Source organism: Anas platyrhynchos, chromosome 13, assembly GCF_047663525.1.
Source record: "Anas platyrhynchos isolate ZD024472 breed Pekin duck chromosome 13, IASCAAS_PekinDuck_T2T, whole genome shotgun sequence".
Classification (NCBI taxonomy): Eukaryota; Metazoa; Chordata; class Aves; order Anseriformes; family Anatidae; genus Anas; species Anas platyrhynchos.
In genome coordinates, this window is record NC_092599.1 from 12,484,629 (window position 1) to 12,503,432 (window position 18,804).

An 18,804-nucleotide genomic window follows, 5' to 3' on the forward strand; every position below is an offset into this window, starting at 1 on the left:
GAAGTTCAACCTGCAGGAGTTACCTGAGCCACCAACGTTGTGTGTTTGTTTGTTTTGTTTGTTTGTTCATTTTTGTTTTGTGTATTTTTTTGTTGGTTTGGTTTGCATTCACCATTTTGGGATTATCAAGACTCATGCAAATCACCCTTCAAAGCTTCCCCAAAGCCTCTGCAGCCCTAAAACTGGCTGCAGAAAAACTGTCACAGCAACTGCCGGCTGTAAACGTCCCACCAGAGCTTCTTCAAAACTCAGCTTTGCTTTAGAAGCCTGCCAACTACACAGCCTGCTGAATGACACAAAAACCTCAAACAATGCTACTTGTAACTCACCTTTTGGGGATGTTGTGTCCACCCCATGTAATCGTGACAATGTATTTCCCTGGGGTAGCTGGATAATATTCAAACGAATATACACCGTCCATAAAGCCTTTTTGTTTCACAAGCTCCTCCAAGCCCTCTGTTGAAAGATCAGTTCAGCATTAAACTTAACAGCTTCCATCCTGCCGTCAATTACTCAGGCAAGTTCATGTTTTCTAGTATTTATTTTAACTTGTAAGAATAAATTTCTCCCACCAGAGGAAAAAAAAAAAAAAAAAGGTCAGGTTATAAAGGAAGTTAGTTCTGGTTGCCCTCTAGGACAAAGACAGCAAACACTTCCAGAAGAAATACAGCAGAAAGTATTTTAAGTTACCAGACTTAATAGGTTCCCTTGTGTTTTATTTTCTTAGTCTGCAGTATGATGCATGTCATATGTTAAAACAAAAAAGCTTAACATTTGTCAGACTTTGCAACCACAAGTATGCAGGGAATGCCTACTTTTCATTTTCTTCAAGATGAAGAATCTGGGGAGAAAAGCCTAATACACTAAAATTTACATCGCTACGGCTGCTGCTTCCCCCCCCCCCCCCGTAACCGCACGAAGCCACACAGTCAGAAGGCTGTGCGGGTGGAGGAGGTGAAGGCAATACAATGCACCTTTTAATACAGCCCCAGCCTGGGGGGAGGTGACTGACTCAAAGTACAACACAAACAAAGCCATTCCCTGAGCCCAGGCACAGGGAATGGGGAGCAGCAGCACAGCCGCCACTGCTGGGCAGCCCCAGGACCTCCCAGCACAAGGCAGCAGCCACCAGTGGACCCATTGCAGTGCTGTGCTGTGGGCTGAGCTCATGGCAAAGTGAAGGACCTGAGGCCAGATCCTGGCAGAACATCTCCATGCCAGCTGGCAGGTTCCCTCAACCCTCTCCTTCCCTGCTCATGCAGTGCTGAGCACCCAGTGCAGCCTGGATGCTGCTCCAAGGCATTCCTAGCTTTACGAGGGCAGCTTTTCCACCTTGCCAGAGACCCTGGAGTGTGACTTGCTCCTACAGACAGATAAAGATGCAATGTGAGCCCATAAAGCTTGGAGGACAGACAGTGGTGTGGATTTTCTCAGTTACGTGGTGATACAAACCCCACCGGTTCCAGTAGGCCACCATCTTCTCGCTGCTCCTCCTCCTCACAATCTCTGCTTCGCTCCCTTCCCCAAAACCCATCCACAGCACCAGTTCATCCCACCACACTTACTTGGTCCTTTTATAGTCACGCCAAGGTCTCCGCTGCCCGCTGCTCTCGTATCAACCTTGAAGTCAGCTGTTTCCCTGATGCGGACGCCCTTGGGTTGCAGGCCTCTACCGGTGGCACGACAAGCATTCGGATTGCAGGCTGCAAGGGAATTTCAGACATCAATGCAGCCTTTGATTCTCCAAACACACGCAGCCTAGCCAGCTTGGAACAACCTTTAGTTAAATGTTGACTCAGGGCAACCACAGCTGAGCTTGCAGCACAAGTCTTAATGTTATGGTAGTAAGAAGAACACATACAGAGTCTGCCTTGCCATTGTCTGTGTCCCCCAGCTTTTGGACAGCTGCATTCAGCGCAGCCAGGTGATACTGGACCCTTACAAGAGCCATATAAGAAGTAAAGCAACTCTGAAGCCACGTTGCTTTCTAACAACTTTCTAACAATTTTCTTTTTTTGATGCCAGTTACCAGAACAAATGTTTTGCATGGATATTGCCCTCAGATACCCACTGTACGAGGCACAATCTTCTTTAGACCGTGCCACATGTAGAGGCACGCTGCAGTATGGGGTGAAATTCTCCTTTGCAGGTAAGCCCTAGTGAACAATGTTATTGTGCCATTCCTTCAGATGCACCAGACTGGAACAGCTGCCACTACTGGAGCCAAGTTCTGCACTTGCTTCTTTAAGAGCTGTCACATCAACGCCCTGCTTGTGGCAGCTCACACCTACAGAAGTAGGGCCATGAAGACCCCACAGACCACAGCAGTCATGGGTCGGGGCAGAAGGCTACATGTGGCTGAGCTCAACCTTACGCTTGCCACCTTTACTCAAGTGCTTCTCCAGGCTTGCAGAGCTGCTACATAAAAAGACTAACGCACACTTAGGAACGACTGTCGGTAAATAATCCAACTATTGGGTGGTCTTCGACTCCAGAGACCTAAAGGGTTTGAAAAGACTGAGAAATCACAGCTTCCCGGTAGCTTCACCCCAACATGCGTTTCCCCACAATATGCCGTGCTTACAGCAGGAGCACCAATCTGCCAAGCTGCTCGTTGTGCTCTGACATGTTTCGGTAGCTTACAACCTTTACCCTCACCCCGGCAGCAGCCACACCACTACACGTCCCGTGCCGGACGGTACAAGCACAGATCGCATGCCACCTGCTAGCTCTGAGAACTGGTGGGGTGGGAGCACATGTGAGCAAGCCTACCTCGGAGTGGGAAAGGCTGGTGGAGCCCTTACACAACTGACTCAGGCAGTTTGTGGTTAAGCAAGTTTCACTGACTGGGTCACACAGCATTTCAGTTTGCTTGCAACTTTCTTCCCCAACCCCAACAGAAAGAAAAACACTCTTGGCTGGGACAAGCTGCAGGCTAGAAGCTTACGAAAAAGCAAACATGACGGAGCATCCTGCACACCTCTTACCAACTATGAAGCCATTAGCAGTGAAGTCCAAAATTCCACAAATGGAGGGTAGCTCAGGAGAGATGAGCAGAGATCTAAAAGCATAGGAGCACGTAAGGATGGAATAGAAAGCAAGTTAGGTGTCAGTTAGGAAGGAAAACTGTAAATATAGTAATTTGAGGAACAAAGGTGGAAAATAGCAAGATACGGCATAGCTGCATAAAACATCTCAACAAAATACAAAGGGCAGCTTAATTTTTAGGAGATCTAGGCAGAAAGAAACCTCTCACAGCAAAAGCTACTGTTAGAGAGCACTGTTCTGACCAGGTGAACACCCAGGTGACCCAGTGAATCAGGTCTACAATGTTGAAAGGTAAAGAAAAGGCCCGAGGCAAGATTCAAGCATATTCTGTGATCATACCCAAGGTGAAAAGGGACCATCTACATTTAGGTGCATTTTGAAAAAGCATACCCTCTCCAACGAGAACATTGCAAGGAGTTTTGGGAATTGCCTCCCCTGCAAAAGTCACTTTGACAATGTGAGGACCGGCTTGAACAGGTTTGTAGACACAGCGGTAGACTTGGTTGCCTTTGTCTTCTACTGTAACTTCAGCAAGGCTTCTCCCCTGAGGATCCTCCACTTCCACGTTCACATCACCCACTCCAGCACCTGCAAAGGAAATCAGCCGAGCTGAGCCTTGGCGTCCCCACGGCTGCGCGCTGCAGTCAGGATCAGAGCCAGCACCTGGGCTCAGCTCTGCTGTCATCTCTGAGCACTGCCTAAATTTTCAGCCTCTACTGACAGCAACCAGCAGTGGAAGCAGGGTGGGGATAAGACAGCATGGTGGCATCTCCACAAAGCCATCAAACTGACAGGACCAGTTACGTGGCCCTCTCCATAAGGTTTCTTACATTACTGGATACACATGTGGCCTGTTACTGCTCTATCACAGACTAGCAATAACTTCACCATAAATTCAATTGCTCCATGCTTTGGAGCAGTTTAGATTAAGAGCTCAGACAACAGACATCCTGGCCTGGGCAAGGATCCTTCTTTGTACATACTCACTTTTGCTCGGACACCTGCTCTGTACAGGTTTCATTTAACTCATCACGCAACAAAAACGGTTTTCCAGACACTTGCAGAGGCCAGACCTGTCTTTACATGATTCAGACCACTCCCTCGCTCAATTAGAGACTGAATATAACACTTCCCTTCACCATAACCACATTTAATTTTATTTCTGAGCACCCTCAGGTAGAAGGCAATTTAAAATATGATACTCAGCACATTTCAGTGTTTAATACTTCAAGTAACTACCCGAAGTAGTTTGGCATTGTTCAAACTGAATTGACAGCTGCAGCATCTTATTGACTCACTCCTCCAGGCTACAGCATTGGCCTAATAGCAGGCAACAAGCCACGTGATGGAGATGCTCTAATGAAGACAGTAGTCCTCCAATAAATAGAAGAGTTTGAAATCAGTTTGTCAATGAAGCGTGAACTCAGAGCAGCATTAGATCAGATTCTTTTTCGGTAACACTAAAGACAGAGCCCATTAAGCATTTACAGTTTATTTACAGCTCATCCTTCAGAGGCGGGTATTTCACATCCCTCTTTAAAATGAGTAGTGGGAAGAAACCAGCCAGGAACTTGCCTGCTGCCATTCTGCAAGTTTGTGACAAAAATCTGGGTAATGCTTAGCATCTTCCTGCCCCAGCTCAGCTCAGCACTTCAAATGTTTCACCCACAGCGAAAGCATCCAAAGAAGCTTACTATTTCACCTCTGAACTCAACAGGCTGCAAATCCTCATCTACTTTTCAGTTAGAGCTTGTTTGTTCCTGCAAGACTTAGGCTCTCTTCACATCCGAGGACGCTGCAGAATTTCAGCCCGTTTGTTCTGCTTACCTGCAGTGTAGAGGTCAAAGTAGGTAGACTTGTTGGCAATGTTTCCTGTGGCCTCCAGTCCTGGTCCCTTTGCTGTCACTTTGCTCGCATCTCCCTGGGCTTTGTCAACGTTCACTTCAAAGGGGCTCTTTGAGATGTGCTGGCCGGCAAACAGGACCGAGACCTGGAGAGAGACAGTGTCAGCTCTGGCCCACGGGGCAGGGGTAGAGCTCAGCTCCACTGCCACACAGCCAAGCATGAGGCTGAGTGCCTGCATGGCTCAGAGGCACGAGAGACAATGCAGTGGACAACCCAAATAGTTGTATCTATCTTTTCTGGCTGGCTGTAGGGACCAGACATCGATGCGCCAAGCAATGGCATCACTCAGCAAAAACCTGCTTCTGCAGGCCCCTGGGAACAGAGCTGGGTGGAGAACCTTCTCTGTAAAACCCCCACAGCAGACAGTGTTATCAGCAAAGAAACACCTTACAGAAACAACCTGATACTCTCCTCTGTACCTCTGTGACAAGCCACAAAACTGGTTTCATGAGCTGCAAGAAGTGGCCCCAGGTGAGAGGAGAGCCAGCTGTTGCACTGCCTACAAACCTGATTCCCTCAAACACCCACACATGTTCTCCCAACACATGCACACCCTCCCCCTTGAAAAGGTGGCAGCCCAATAGCCCAGACAAAGGATTAAGGCCACAGCGGGTTACTGCTCCTTTAGGATGCCCAGAGAGGTAAGCATGCAGCCCTCATGGGCTCACACTAACAATCAGCAAAGCAGCTTTCTGCATTTAGCAAAAGAATCCTGGGTATTTGACACACCACCTACCTTGTGAGGTCCGGTGACCTTTGGCATATACTGAACCGAATAGGTCTTGTTTTTGTCACTGGATGGCGTTATCTTTGCCTAGGAAAGAAAACACATCTGCCTTCGAGCTGTGCCCATGCACACCAGCCTAAGACTTTGCTGGGGGGCACTTGATACCGCAGTCAGCAATGTCAGAGCCACGTTTCTGTGGAAGCAGGTATATACTTGCTAACTCCCCATTCCATATGGAAAAATGATTTGTCTTTAGATGAGAACCAAGCTACCTTTTCCCCAGCCCCCCCCCTCGCTGTTAATTGCTCTACTAAGGCAGGCCAAAACTGAGGAGACATTAAGTCCAACGTACAGCTGTATTTTTCTGGAATGTCGTAACATGATCAAGTGGAGCACTTGGACGAGAAATTTCTATAAACATTAAAACCAGCATTTTAACTCTGAATGATTCATGGCTTCTAAATAGCTGCTTTAGCCATTCTTGCAGAATGAGTAAGGGCAGTGATTTAGTGCTGTGTGTTATCTAAACCCCCGTCAGAATGTACTTGGCCACTCAAGCTAAAGCACTACAACTACCGGACGTTTGACTTGTGGTGCTTATTTGCAGGGAGTGAAGACTTTCAGGCTCACCCAGTAAAGCAATTATGAGGGAAAGCTCGAAGCTTACATTTTTGATAGATGGTACCGTGCAGCTTCTTTTTAGATTACATATCTTGTGTAAGATGGAGGCTACTGCAAAAACTTCAGCGTTCAGACCAGCTTTATGTTTTCCCAACAACACATTTAGCATACACACCTCTTCCCTGTTTCCTTCTGGATCCTCTACAAAGACCATCAGGTCTCCCTGCCCAGCACTGATGGTGTCTACTGTGAAGATGGCAGGCTGCTTCACCATGTTCCCATGAGGCTCAATCCCTGCGAAGCAGATGCAGAGCGGCACGTTAGCTGTTGCTACAAAACTCAAGAGGTGCTCAGAAGTGCTCACATTTACCATTCTTCAAAAGCTGCTCGAAGTATTTTGCCAGTAAGCTCTGTACAAATGGCATGCAAGAACCTCTTCAAACCATGAAAATCCTGCAATCCAGTACCACTTCCATTTCACTTAATCAGAGTTTCCTTATTCCTTAGCACAGGGCCTGCTACAGCATGCAGTTACCAGCAGGGTTTCGTCATCTCTCTATACTTAGCCCCAAGTCATTACACCTGTCATGGTGGTGTCAGACTGGGCGGGAGGAAGAACTTCCCAAAGCTGCTGGTCCAGACTAGCCCAGACTTATCTTCCTTCCAAGGGAATTACTCCTCAGCTTATTCATAAAACCCTGGGCACTACTTCTCCGTCGTACAATTAGTGGAAAGTGCAATGTCTGGTAGATTGTAAGGGAAGTGGTTGTGAACAACAGAATTCCTGAACTTGTTTATCTTTGGAAAACAATAACTTGAGAGCAATGCAAGGAAGATCATGTTTTTACTAGGAAATCTGAGCATTCTGATAAGGTGTTAACAATTGACATATTCATTCTTTCAAACTAACCCCTAGATTATCATCTAGTTTAAACAGCTATAAATTCACTCTGCATATCTTCAATCCTCTGCACAGACATTACAATACAGCATTTGAGTATCCCTCCTGCAGGCACAAAGACAAGGACAGCTTATCCTCGGAAGATGGTTTCAGACAGGACAGCATTAGTCATAGCACTTGCTTAGCCTATGTTTAATCTTCTAGATTTCTCCCTCTTCTCGGAGATCTGCTTTGGCTGGTTAACTGAGAACTCATCATGCGTCACTCATGATCTGCACCACAGTCCCTCCACAGGCTCGCTTCACAGCAAGCCTGCAGACAGCAGCAGACTCCCTAGGAACAAACCACAGCAGTATCCAGGAAGATGAACTACACCTAAGATGCGTGTTAGGATGTTCTTACTTCAGTACATGAAAAAACAATAATAAACAATTAAGAATGACCAACTTCACATTTGACAATTACCTTTTTCTGGAAGCATGAAGAACCTATTTATTTGTTCCAAAGACCCTGCCCCGTTTGGCAGTGTTCCTTGCTGTTGGAGTCACCTTTCAGTCCTGACACACATTACCAGTCAGAACTATCATTTATAGTTAGTGACTCAATTTTGGTGATTAATTATGGGAAAACATCCGTCTTTCAAGAAGAGCTGCTTTTCCATTGTATTTTCCATTACAATGGCTTCAGAGCACAGTATGCACTAAAGTTGACAGCAAAATTATTTCAATTTTTGAAAGAATATGAATGTGACTAGAGCCAGACCTAGCAAACTGATGCAGGTTGATCAGTCATTTACGCAGTCTGACAAACGTGTCCATGTGCTGTGGTTTGCTGTGCAAGCCACCACCAAAGGATGTAAACCTAAAGTAGGGAAACTGCTGAACTTCTGACTACAGTAATTGCTTATCACTGCACAGGTAGCATGCTCATCCACTCAACTAGTTAAGTTTCAATGGAAAATCAAGTTGAAAAAACACCCAAGAGAAAAAACAAAACAAAACAAAACTAAGGAAAGTCTCCTTTCTTTCCATTCCATTCTTACACACCCAATTCTGAAATCCACTAATTCTAAAAATCTTGAAGAACCAGCAGCAGGCTGCAGGTCTGAAATAAGACAGAAGGGAGAACAAACTGTGCTGCATAAACGATGTCTTGCTACGTACCAAGCACATTAAACATAAAAGTCTGTTATTCATTTAGCTGCTACTGTATTCCAACCTAGAGCAGAACCACATCAGAAGTTATGGGAATTTTCTATTTAAAACCTAAGTTAAAAATACGAATGCCTATGCAGATCTGCATAAACACCGTGGACAAGTCATTCCAATTAGGAAATGCAATCTTTACAACAAAAGCTCAGCACTATTTAGCATTTGAAGGGTTACCAACCCACCTGTGTGCCTGTGCAAACAAAGTATTCAATCAATCAATCAATTCAAATAACTCATTTAGAATTAGCACACCCTAATATGTATCTGCCACCTGTCTGGAAAACTGGACTCTCTGCACACAGATGCAAAGAGGTCTTTCTCTTGAAATGAGTGGTGTTACCAGCAGAAGCATTCACTGCTCATCCAGTGACCACCAGCAGCAACACAGCTCACTTAAATTTCCTACCAGGGTTGTTTTAGCCCCCATGTCATGCTACTTCTTCCATCTGTGGACTGCAAGACCAAGAGCTTGCAAAACAGGTTCAGAGAGCTCGGGGAATTCACATGTTAGAACTAGGAGTGTCTTTTGGACTATATCCACGTATTTCTGAAACTAGGCACCACACCAAGAGTACACAAGTGAAACTTTGAAGTCTGTTACAGTAGGTCTGGAGTTCAACATAAGCAAAAAACCCCACCCAGCTTTCTGAAGAGTTAAATACTCCGCGCAGCTTAAGCTTACTGAGTCCTTACCTCTGCCATAAGCTCTTGCTTTCTTTGGATTCAGTTTGGGCTTTAAAGGAGCTCCTGGTTTCAGCTTGGCTTTAGGGAATTGTGACAGGTAAGTCATTACAGAGTGCTCATCCACATCAGGGTGGATAATTTCCTCAGGAGTAATAACCTGAAAGACAGTGCAATTAAGTATATGATATCAGTGCTTGGATACCGCATGTCAACACAGAAACAGAGCTACGGCACAAATTCTTGCATTTCAAAACTCCCACACGTTAATGTGATTTCTTCCATTTATTTCCCTGTAATACACACTACTTCATTTATTATCTCATGGCAAGAAAATCAAGAAGCTCATTATGGTCCCAACGTGATTTGGGAGGCAGGGGGTTTTTGCACGTTCATTATCTAGGGGTTGTCAGAAGACTGGGACAAAATGAATGGGAGCAAGCCAAGACAGCTGCAGCCATGCTCACCCCAAAAAGCAGTACGGGGATATCTGAAACTGAGAGGATCAGGAAATTATAATCCTGCGTGCAACAGACCTGAAGTGAGACTTGTGACCAGTTTCTTTTCGAGCTCCCAAGATACAAGCTGCTTCAACAGCTCTAGAGACTTCAGTACTTTTGTCCAGCTTTATCAGCATGAAAACAATCTGGTCTGCAGATACATTTTTCTCTGTTTAGAAGTCATCTTTGCAGATGATTTCAGAATCCAGTGAGTTTTTCTTCCACAGAATTCAATGCAGAACAAACTCACCCCATGGACTAACAAGGCCATCACTAAACGTGCACTTTTCCCCCACTCCACCTACATGCTGCACCACTGGCTACCTTCAGCAGAGACACAAAGAAATAAAAACTCACAGCTGGAGCACTGACATATAATAGTGTTTTTCACTAAAATTTGTCCTCTCTCGGGCACTTTCGCTTAAATGAACTGTAACTTTTTCACCTGTTTTCCCCAATCTCAATTCAAGCTAGCTGCAAGTACAAAGCTCAGTGCTGTGCCTCCCTCAGTGCCTTACCTGCGGCACACCCAGCCAGTCATCCGCCTGTTGCATGGCCTCGCGAGCGTTGTCAACGGGCTTGCTCGGGTCCCAAGTCTCCCAGTCAGGGCACAGGCCTGCAAATACATTTCAGTCATTAGGTGTCATCTGCAGAGAGGCTTCCTTAGCTAAAGAAGCCAGGTATAACCTCTGTAACTACTTGTATTATGCTACCATAAAGACATTTGGACCCTCATAAATGTAACCGAAATGGGCTGAGCAAAGCTGTTCACTGAAACACTTCTTGGACAACAACCACCATCTTCAGGGGCTCTTTCAGCAAAGTATTAAAAAGCCATTTCAAAAAGCCTTCCTCCCACCTTGCCTGCCAGCAGAAGAGACGTATAACATTTCAGGCAGCGACACAATGCACGGCTTTAGATTTAAATCGTGGAAGACAGTGCTCTAAATTCAGCACAAATATATCTACGGATCCTTTATGCTCTGGTGGTTCTCCTGTGGCAAATTTCAGCTGCCTGCCATAGAACCCCCCATAGCATTAGCAAGGTTGTATTACGAGAGTGAGGAAACTGCCTTTTTCACACTTCATCACATTGTTCGCCTTAAGCAGCGCAGCCGTAACTTGCTAAACACTGAAGCTGCAGGTAGCATGCAGCTTCTGGCTGCCCTGCTCTCCCTGTGCAGTCTTATTTCAGGAGGACACACCAAGCCCTGAAGTTGAAAGGCTGCTGGCGCTTGCTGTGGGAACTTTCTGCCATTTGGGAGCCAGCACTTGCGCCTTCGTCCCGTGCACCCAGTACAAAACCCAGAGGCGGCACCTCCAACAAAGCAGTCGTGCACTCTGCTCGAGGCCAGTATTTCTCTTGGCTAGGTCTTCTACAATGTGCTGCCCAGCAGCTGGCCTCTTCAGACTCGAGTTTTCTCAACAGCCTTGCTGTTGCTCAACAGCCTCCAGCACCACGCTGAAAATCCCCCTCCTTCATGAGCAGCAGATCAGGCACAAGAAAAGAGAGCAAGAGAACGCTGACCATCAGAGCAAAACTTACCTGGAGCACAGCTGTCAACCAGAGCCCCCAGCGCTTTGCCATCCTGCCAGTTCTGGTTGAAGTTCGTGATTGGCAAGTAAGGAATTTTGTTCTGAATCCAGCCCAGCAGCCTCTGCTTCGGGGTCTGCTTCTTCGCATCGTCATCACCCTCATCCTCCCACACGGGCATGGAAATGGAGTAGTGGAGGATCAGGGTCCATATTAGGCCAAGGATCAACTTCAAGTTTCCATCGACTATGGCTTTACTATCTGGAAGACAAAAGACATGCATCTCATTATTTCCCTGTACGTTCTTAAGTGCTGCACTCGTGTAATCAAGGAGAGGATCCCCCAGGCCACCACAAGCATTTGCTCAGGCAACAACTTCAATTTTTCCAAGATAGCTGAAGGAGGGCTGCAACGCTACAAGATGGCCTCAGACCAAGCGATCTTTTCATGCACAGCAAGTTATCAATACATGCCATCAATACAAAAAGGTCTTGACTTTCAAAATAAACAAAATAAAGTGATTATAAGGAACAGCTACCAAGAACAGTATGCACCAGGACATTCCCTTTAACCCAATGCTCAGATGAAGTTGTTAATGCTCAGAGTGTTTCACAATAGGTCAGTATGTCCCGAGCAGATAGTACCCTAACACCAGACCTTGAATGGCATTTTATCTTTGTGGATAGCTAACATCTCATTTTGCTCAGATTTTATTTGCTTTTTTTTTTTTAAATATCAGTTTTGACTAATCTTACAGGACATGATAAGTGTCTGGCATGTAACTGCTCCGAGCTGGTTTCACATTCACTCTGAGACACAAGATAGACAGCCAGGAAGTGATTAAGCCCTGGTGGATTTTAATTACCGGCTTGAGGTGAAAGTCTGCCTTGCGCAAGCAGTGCCATCCCCAGCACCAGCCCCACAGCTGGCCTCGTGGCCCTCCGCCTGCCTCCTCCCGTGTGAAGGACAAGCTGTTCAGCAGAGGGAGATTGTTCCCTAATCAGTTCAAAGGGAACATCTCCTGCACCAGAGCTGAAGGCATAACTATATTTTCCATGGCAGTGACCCCCAAACCTTGCTGGCAGGCTTCAGACAGTGCCCGAGCTCTGCGAAATGGAACCACGGGCTGGAGCATGCCAAGATGCAACCAGCAGTGCTGGAGCATCTCTGTCCCACGGCAGGACCAACCCCCATAACACAGCACTGAGCACATGGCGGGCCATCGCATCCTCACGCCAGAAACGTCTCCGAGCTTTAGTTTGGGATTTATCCTGACATCGGCATTTTTACTAGAGTGGAGGCAGCAATGATTTAGTGTATTACACGTAAACTCGTCTCAGCAAGCCAGCCACATTCCCAGGGATGGAAGCCAGCGGGACAGCCACCTCGAGCAGACATGTTACTGGGGATAAAGGATAGTCTCGTGTTCATGGCACATAAATATGTCTGCGCACAGACGTGCCGCGGTCACTGCTGCAGCCGAGCGGCTTCCTCCAGCCCCACCACCACCTCCGAGGGCAGGACACAGCAGAGGTCCTCGAGCAGGGTTAAGAGCCTGTGCACGAGGGCTTTTGCAGCACAGGAACCTCTGTCTCGTCTCACCGTGCTCGGCGGGTGGCTGCCCGAGGGCAGGAAAAGGCCGCAGCAGGAGCGGGACGGCTCTTCCTCCCCGGGGCCGGTGTCATTCCCGCAGCAGTACTTGGTTAGCAAAGTCGGTTTGCTTTTTCAGTCTCCGCACTTCCTGACGCGCATAAGGATCTCATGATGTCATTTTTTCCAAGCCTGCTCGCAGGAGGACTTCTCTGCTTCCATTTGGGGTGGGGAGGAGAGCTGGAGAAGGCAGGCCAGACCCTAGCGGTGCCGCGCAGAGCACCCACGCGCCCTTGCCTGCGGGGATACATCCCAGCTTCCCATCCACAGCTCATCACCACCATCTCCATCACACCACAAAAGGACCCGCTGAGGTTCAAGAAGAAACCAGAGCCCAAAGCAGCGGCGTGACGCTCAGCCCCACTGGAGCACTCAGTCTCCAGAAGGGCCACTTCAGAGCCACCACGCCTGCAGCCGTCCCCACCAGCTCTATGCGCATGCCACCAGTGTAAAACAACCACAAGTTTGGAGAGGTGAAACAAAAAATGTTTCCAGTGACACTTGAGCACCAGCAATTACGACTCCAGGCACTGCCGCATACCCCAGCTCGGCCGGTTTTCCAGTGGAATTCCCCCATTCCCTGGTTTGCTTCAAGTCACTTTTCCTGGCTGTACCAGACTGGAAAATGGATGATACAAAAGCAGATCTCGCAGCGCCGCTTTCCTACCACAAACGCTACTTTTAGACGTACTCATTACTCACACGATCTCCACTGAAGCTTTACGGGGCCTTTCAAACTCCGTTTCCTCAATGACTCCCCTGGAGCTCACGGTACATTTGCAGCAGGGACACCCACCCACGGCGCTCGCTGCCTCAGGATTACAACGCTGCCGCCCAGCCCCTCCTCACACCTCGCCCGCCGAGACCACTGCAGGCAGTTGGAGGTAAGTTTTTTTTTGTGAAAGCGTGATCTGCATGATTTATTTTGTTCATGTCATGACGCCTAAGTGAACGTCTGCAGGACCCACTTACGCTTACACCGGTGGAGCCGCTGGGAGCTGCCTGCCTTGGACTCGAGCCCAGCTGGGAACAGACACCCAACTTCACTACTGCCACCTAAGGCAACCGAGGGGGTTGGTGGTTTTTTTGATTTTTTTTTTTTTTTTGCATTAGAATTCAAAATATTTGGCCTGGTACGTGCAAGAACCGCTGACACCGAGTTGCAGGCTGTGAATGCTGCTACACGACCACTTGCAGAGTGCCTGCAAGCATCACGGCCAGAGAAAGACCTGGTCTGCAACCCGCAGGCAGCAGAGCAAGCAGAAACCCCCACGTTCACATTTACCAGGAACCTTTACCTACCCCGTTCAACACACATTTTAACTCAGATTACACTAGAACTGTAAATCGGGCCTTAAGCTGTTCTGCAGAACCAACACAGGCGCTGAACAAGCAAGCACTCACTCTTCTGTTTTAAGAAAGAAAGAAGAAAAAAAAAAAAAGCCTATATATAGCCTGCTACATTAAGTTTTATGTAGGAGTATCCTGCTTCTTAGTCAGCTATTAGGATTTAAGTGGCTGGCCGGTAGGGTAAAGAGGAAAACAGACCAAACCAGAGCTGGTTTGCTTCCCCCATCACACCTCAGAGTCTAGATTGTAATTCTTACCCTTTTATTATCCTATTAACTAAGTGGCAAGCAGCCCAAAAAATGGATTATGGAGATTCCATAGGCCTGCAGTACACGCCACCAATTCCAGCCTTGAAAAGGAACCAAGTTTTAACTGCTCGAACTGATTTATAATTGTTGCTCTATACTAAATATTAATATGATATGTTACGCTTGGACTGCTAACATTGCAGTCTTTGCAGCACAAAGACATTACAGTGCCTCGTTCCAAGTCAGCAATGTAACTTGTTGGAGCCCAAAATGTGACCATCCCAAAACAAACGAGTGCTGTTCTTACAGCTTGGGCCACAAGAGACCCCAGCACCCAACGCACCCCGTGGAAAAGAGCCAGCGCTGCAGAACTTGGTGCTCTGCACTCGGACCTGCAGCTGCCCCAAGAGAAAGAGCCAAGAGTGAAAGCTGGCCTTGATCTGAAGCTTGCAAAATTTTTTCTAGTGGAGATCTCTAAATTCCACCCAGTTCTGTGCCACAGCAAGCAGGATGGTAAAGGAAGAGTTGTCTTAGGGTCTCAGTCACCATATCCCTAAGTAAATTCTGCATCTTTTGCCTTTAACCTAAGCCCCGTGGACACACTATAATTTTATTTGAAGCCTCTTCAGAGCTATAAGAACATTAGACTATAATCATTGCTTGATTTCAAGAACTTGTGCTTCAAGTGAAATTCCTGTGCTCTTATACATCTTTCAGAACAGCTTCACTCATCCTGTTCAGGCTTTTTCCCAGCCCAGTCTACGTCCTTGGTTTCAGTCAGCTTTATACTAGAAGCAGCATAGTTTCTGGAGTTTAAAAAAATAAATGAAAAGATCTTGTCCCATGTGCAGCGCTAGAGGCCCCTCACTCCTCTGCTAAAGAGCTTCCAAGTTGCAACATGGAAAATTCCAAGCAGATTTCTGGGAAAAAGGGGAAAGTCTTCTCCATCAGGGCTGCTGCGTACTGGAACGGGAGCCCAGGCAGGCCATAAGGTCTCCATCCTCTGAGATATTCAAATTCAGTGGATGCAGCCTTGAGCAACCTGAATGAGCCGAACCTACAAGGATGTGGCTTGGACTATAAAGAAACAGAATATCCCAAGCTGGAAGGGACCCACAGGTCATGTAAGTCCACGATCCTTACAGTGGTCTCTTCAAAATAAAGTTGTTCTACAATTCCAGAAAAATCCTATCTTACAAATGAGTCTTTTGCTCATGTGCAAGTCTTACACTCAGATGAAGGACAAATATTACACTCAGCTGTGGCGAGGCTCCTTGAACTCTGCCCTATAGCAGAACTGCAAGTCATTTTCTGTTGGACAATTAGTGGAAGCAAGATAAGCTACCGCAGCAGACAGCTTCCTCACCAAACTAAGCAACTAACACAGACCATGATAAGTCTTGTGAAACAAATGAAGGGCTGAAAAACCAACTCTGAGCAGTGAAATGAAAAGTTTCTGAGCTAAGCTGCAGTCGCTAGATCATTCTCAGCAAAGTCATCTTGAGTTTTGCTGCTGGTCTTCACACTTGGAAGTTCTGTCACAACCAGGATAAAGCTTCACATGCAGGTCCTCTACGAAGCTCTCGCCTTCTCCTGCCTTGATGTCAGCTACATTTAAATTTAAGAAAGAAGACAAACCCCAAATGCCTGGCCCTTAACAGAAGACAAAGGCGTGGTTCCAACGACAGCACTTTCTCCGTATTTGCAGACGCGGAAGGAACTTTGTATAGTGCAAAGTTCATCCCGGTTACTTATCATCACTTATGCCCACATCTTAGGAACTTTAAATCCTGCTGTCCTGCAGCTGCTGAGCGCTCTCCCACCTCTAATTACTCTTAAATATTATTGAACAGTTATAGCAACTGGGGAGGGGAGAGCGAAAGAAAAGCACTCATTAGGGCTTTACGTTCTGCAGCAGTTAAAACCGAGCACAGAACCGAGCTTCAAAGCCCTTCTCCAGGCTGTGCACGCCGACCAGAAGTATGCAGATGAGATGGAGCTGAGCAAGCTAAGGAAATTCCTCGCTGGAGCATACAGTATGTGTTCACAGGCTTACCGTGCCTGCTAAAGACATTAGCAACATCCTCTGCAGGGATAATATGTCTTTAAATCAATTACACCGGTTTCTCTGTGCTTGGAGAACATGCCTCAACCATTTCCTTCCATGACCCCTTAAGCCTAGGTGCACCTCACAGCTCCTCAGGGCTCGGTGTGGAGCTGTCGCCCGGCCGTGCATGCCCAGCTCACCCAGGGGAAGCACAGGTCTCACATAGCTGGCACCACAGCCCTGAATTCTGGCCAGTTTTTTGGCTTCCCAGCTGTGACCTGGTAGCCTCTTACGGCAACACGCCCCAGCCTGACCACACTGGGCTTCTTTCTCAGCCGTGTTTGCACTTTGTGCAGTGACCCGTGGGAGAGCTCTTCCTCCGCACCCAGCTCACCTGAATGCCGGCGGGTGGTCACCTCCTCGCCTCCAGCTCTGGCTTTGCACCGTGCCAGGAATCAGCACAGAGCAGCTTTACTAACCTGCCTCAGGGCACCGTCCGCACCTTCAGGAAGTGTCAGTGACACCAGGAGCACATCGGCCCCACCAAGCTTTTCACAAGGGGAGTTTTCCGAGGGGGGTGGCTTTACGCTGGAGGACCAAAAACACCAAGTGTTGATCTGGACATAGGAGGATGGAAAAAGCATTTTTTTTGTTTTGTTTTTCAAGAGGAGGGAAACGATCTTCCCCTGTGCCTACCAAGGTATCCTATTATTAAGAACCTTCTACGAGAGGTTCATCTTTGTGTTTAAGGGATTAAACCATACAATTCAGGTGGGTTCCATTTTTTATTTTTTTTTATTTTTTAATTTTTTTTTTATTTTTTTTTTTACTTTAACTGGATTTGGAACCCTCCAGATCAGCAAGCTAACTTCAGGCAGCTAGCACATTCATGTCCCGGACTTCTCATCCATGCACGCTGGGCCCTGAGGAAGGATCTCTCAGGAGGTGGCACAGGAAAAAGAAGGTCAAATTCCACTCCCCAGCGTAGGCTTGACAAAAGAATCAAACAGGCCTTTAATACAGAAAGGACTAAAGAATCAAACCAGCGGGGCTCACAGTGAAATACAGATTAAAACAGCTCTGCCCAACTTCTTAGTGGGCACTTAGAGGCCACTCACTTCTCCCATCCAGAAAAGTGGGGTGTAACATGAGACGAGTCTAAGCCAGCAGTGTAGTACCTACAGCCACCAACCCCGTTTCTCCAAAAACAAGTGGAAACACAACAGGGTTGGGAGGAGAAGTCACAAATTTCAAAGTTGGGAATGGTTGGGGTAGGACTGGAGGAAAAACAAAAGACTACAGGTGGCTTATGACCAAATTCCTTCATCCTCTCACTACACCTAGGGCTTTGGTTGCCTTCAGAGCCACGTACCAAGTTATGGACGCAAGGAAAACACCTGGGCTTGGCGGCACTACCACCAAGCATGGAGACACACAGCCAGGTTGCTCAGGAAAAGTGCTTTCAGAGGTGCCAGGAGGGCTTGCTACGGCCTACACACTGCTGGGATGGACTGAGAGCAAGGAAGCAATGCAGAAGGCTAAGAGCCGCCATCCATGCTGGCAGTTTAAGACTCAGCTGCTCGCTGCCAAGGAGGTTTTCATTTGCAGCAGGAGGACCAGGGATCACCACACTAACAATCTTTTTGGGGTAAAAAGAAAAATTCAGTCTGAACTTATTCACTGCCAGCCAGCCCCGTGGGGCAGCCTGCCAGCCCCAGTCCATGCCACCACCTCAGTGTGACCCCGGGTCCTGGCTTAGCCAGTGAGCCTTGGCACGGCACCACCAGCACCCCAACGCCGCCAGCACTCCTGCAAGCCCCCTGCGGATCGTGACGGGCAGCAGGCCTGCTGCGGCACGCTGCGGGCCGTGACATCACCCCCGAAACCACCCAGCCGTGGCCCCACGTGCCGCACAAAGCGCATTCCCCGCTGCTGAGCTCATCCCCACGCTCCGCCGGTGCCGGCTGGGCCACCGCGGCTCCTGCTCGCCTCCGCTGGGGATGTGTCCCCCACACCGCTGGTCCAGGCGCCCTCGGCTGCAGAGCCCTGCTGTTGGGTGGAGGAAGGGGTGGAAGGTGGCCGCGGAGGCTGGCAGCCCCTACAAACCACCCCACGCAATGCTAGACCAAGGGTTTGGTGTGCAGGGGGTGTCACAGCTCCCCACTGGCACGTGGGGAAGGGTGCAGGAGGCAGCCCTCGAGCCCGTGGGGGATGAGTGGCCTGGGAAAGGCCATGGAAGGCGTGGGAATGCGCCCACACCGCCGCACGTCCCCGCTGGCCGGGAGGGAGGCACCAAAGGCTGGAAGGACAGCCGGTGCGAGGCATCCGAGCGGTGACTAAGCATCCAGGAATCCGTGCGAAGGAAAAGTCCCTGTGGCTTG

The 18,804-nt window shown here is 47.9% G+C and overlaps 1 protein-coding gene across 7 annotated transcripts in view; it reads right to left on the reverse strand.

Moving 5' to 3' along the window:
- Positions 1–18,804, reverse strand: part of FLNB (filamin B) — an 84,967-nt gene that overhangs the window by 36,617 nt on the left and 29,546 nt on the right. For all 7 annotated transcript variants that reach the window (XM_072044619.1, XM_027467362.3, XM_027467365.3 and 4 more), the window contains exons 5-13: positions 11,141–11,389; positions 10,113–10,210; positions 9,107–9,254; positions 6,477–6,595; positions 5,690–5,767; positions 4,876–5,038; positions 3,439–3,636; positions 1,566–1,703; positions 330–456 (exon numbers count right to left, since the gene is read on the reverse strand). In XM_072044619.1, the coding sequence (XP_071900720.1) occupies positions 330–456; positions 1,566–1,703; positions 3,439–3,636; positions 4,876–5,038; positions 5,690–5,767; positions 6,477–6,595; positions 9,107–9,254; positions 10,113–10,210; positions 11,141–11,389 (1,318 nt within the window). The remainder of the gene's footprint in view (positions 1–329; positions 457–1,565; positions 1,704–3,438; positions 3,637–4,875; positions 5,039–5,689; positions 5,768–6,476; positions 6,596–9,106; positions 9,255–10,112; positions 10,211–11,140; positions 11,390–18,804) is intronic.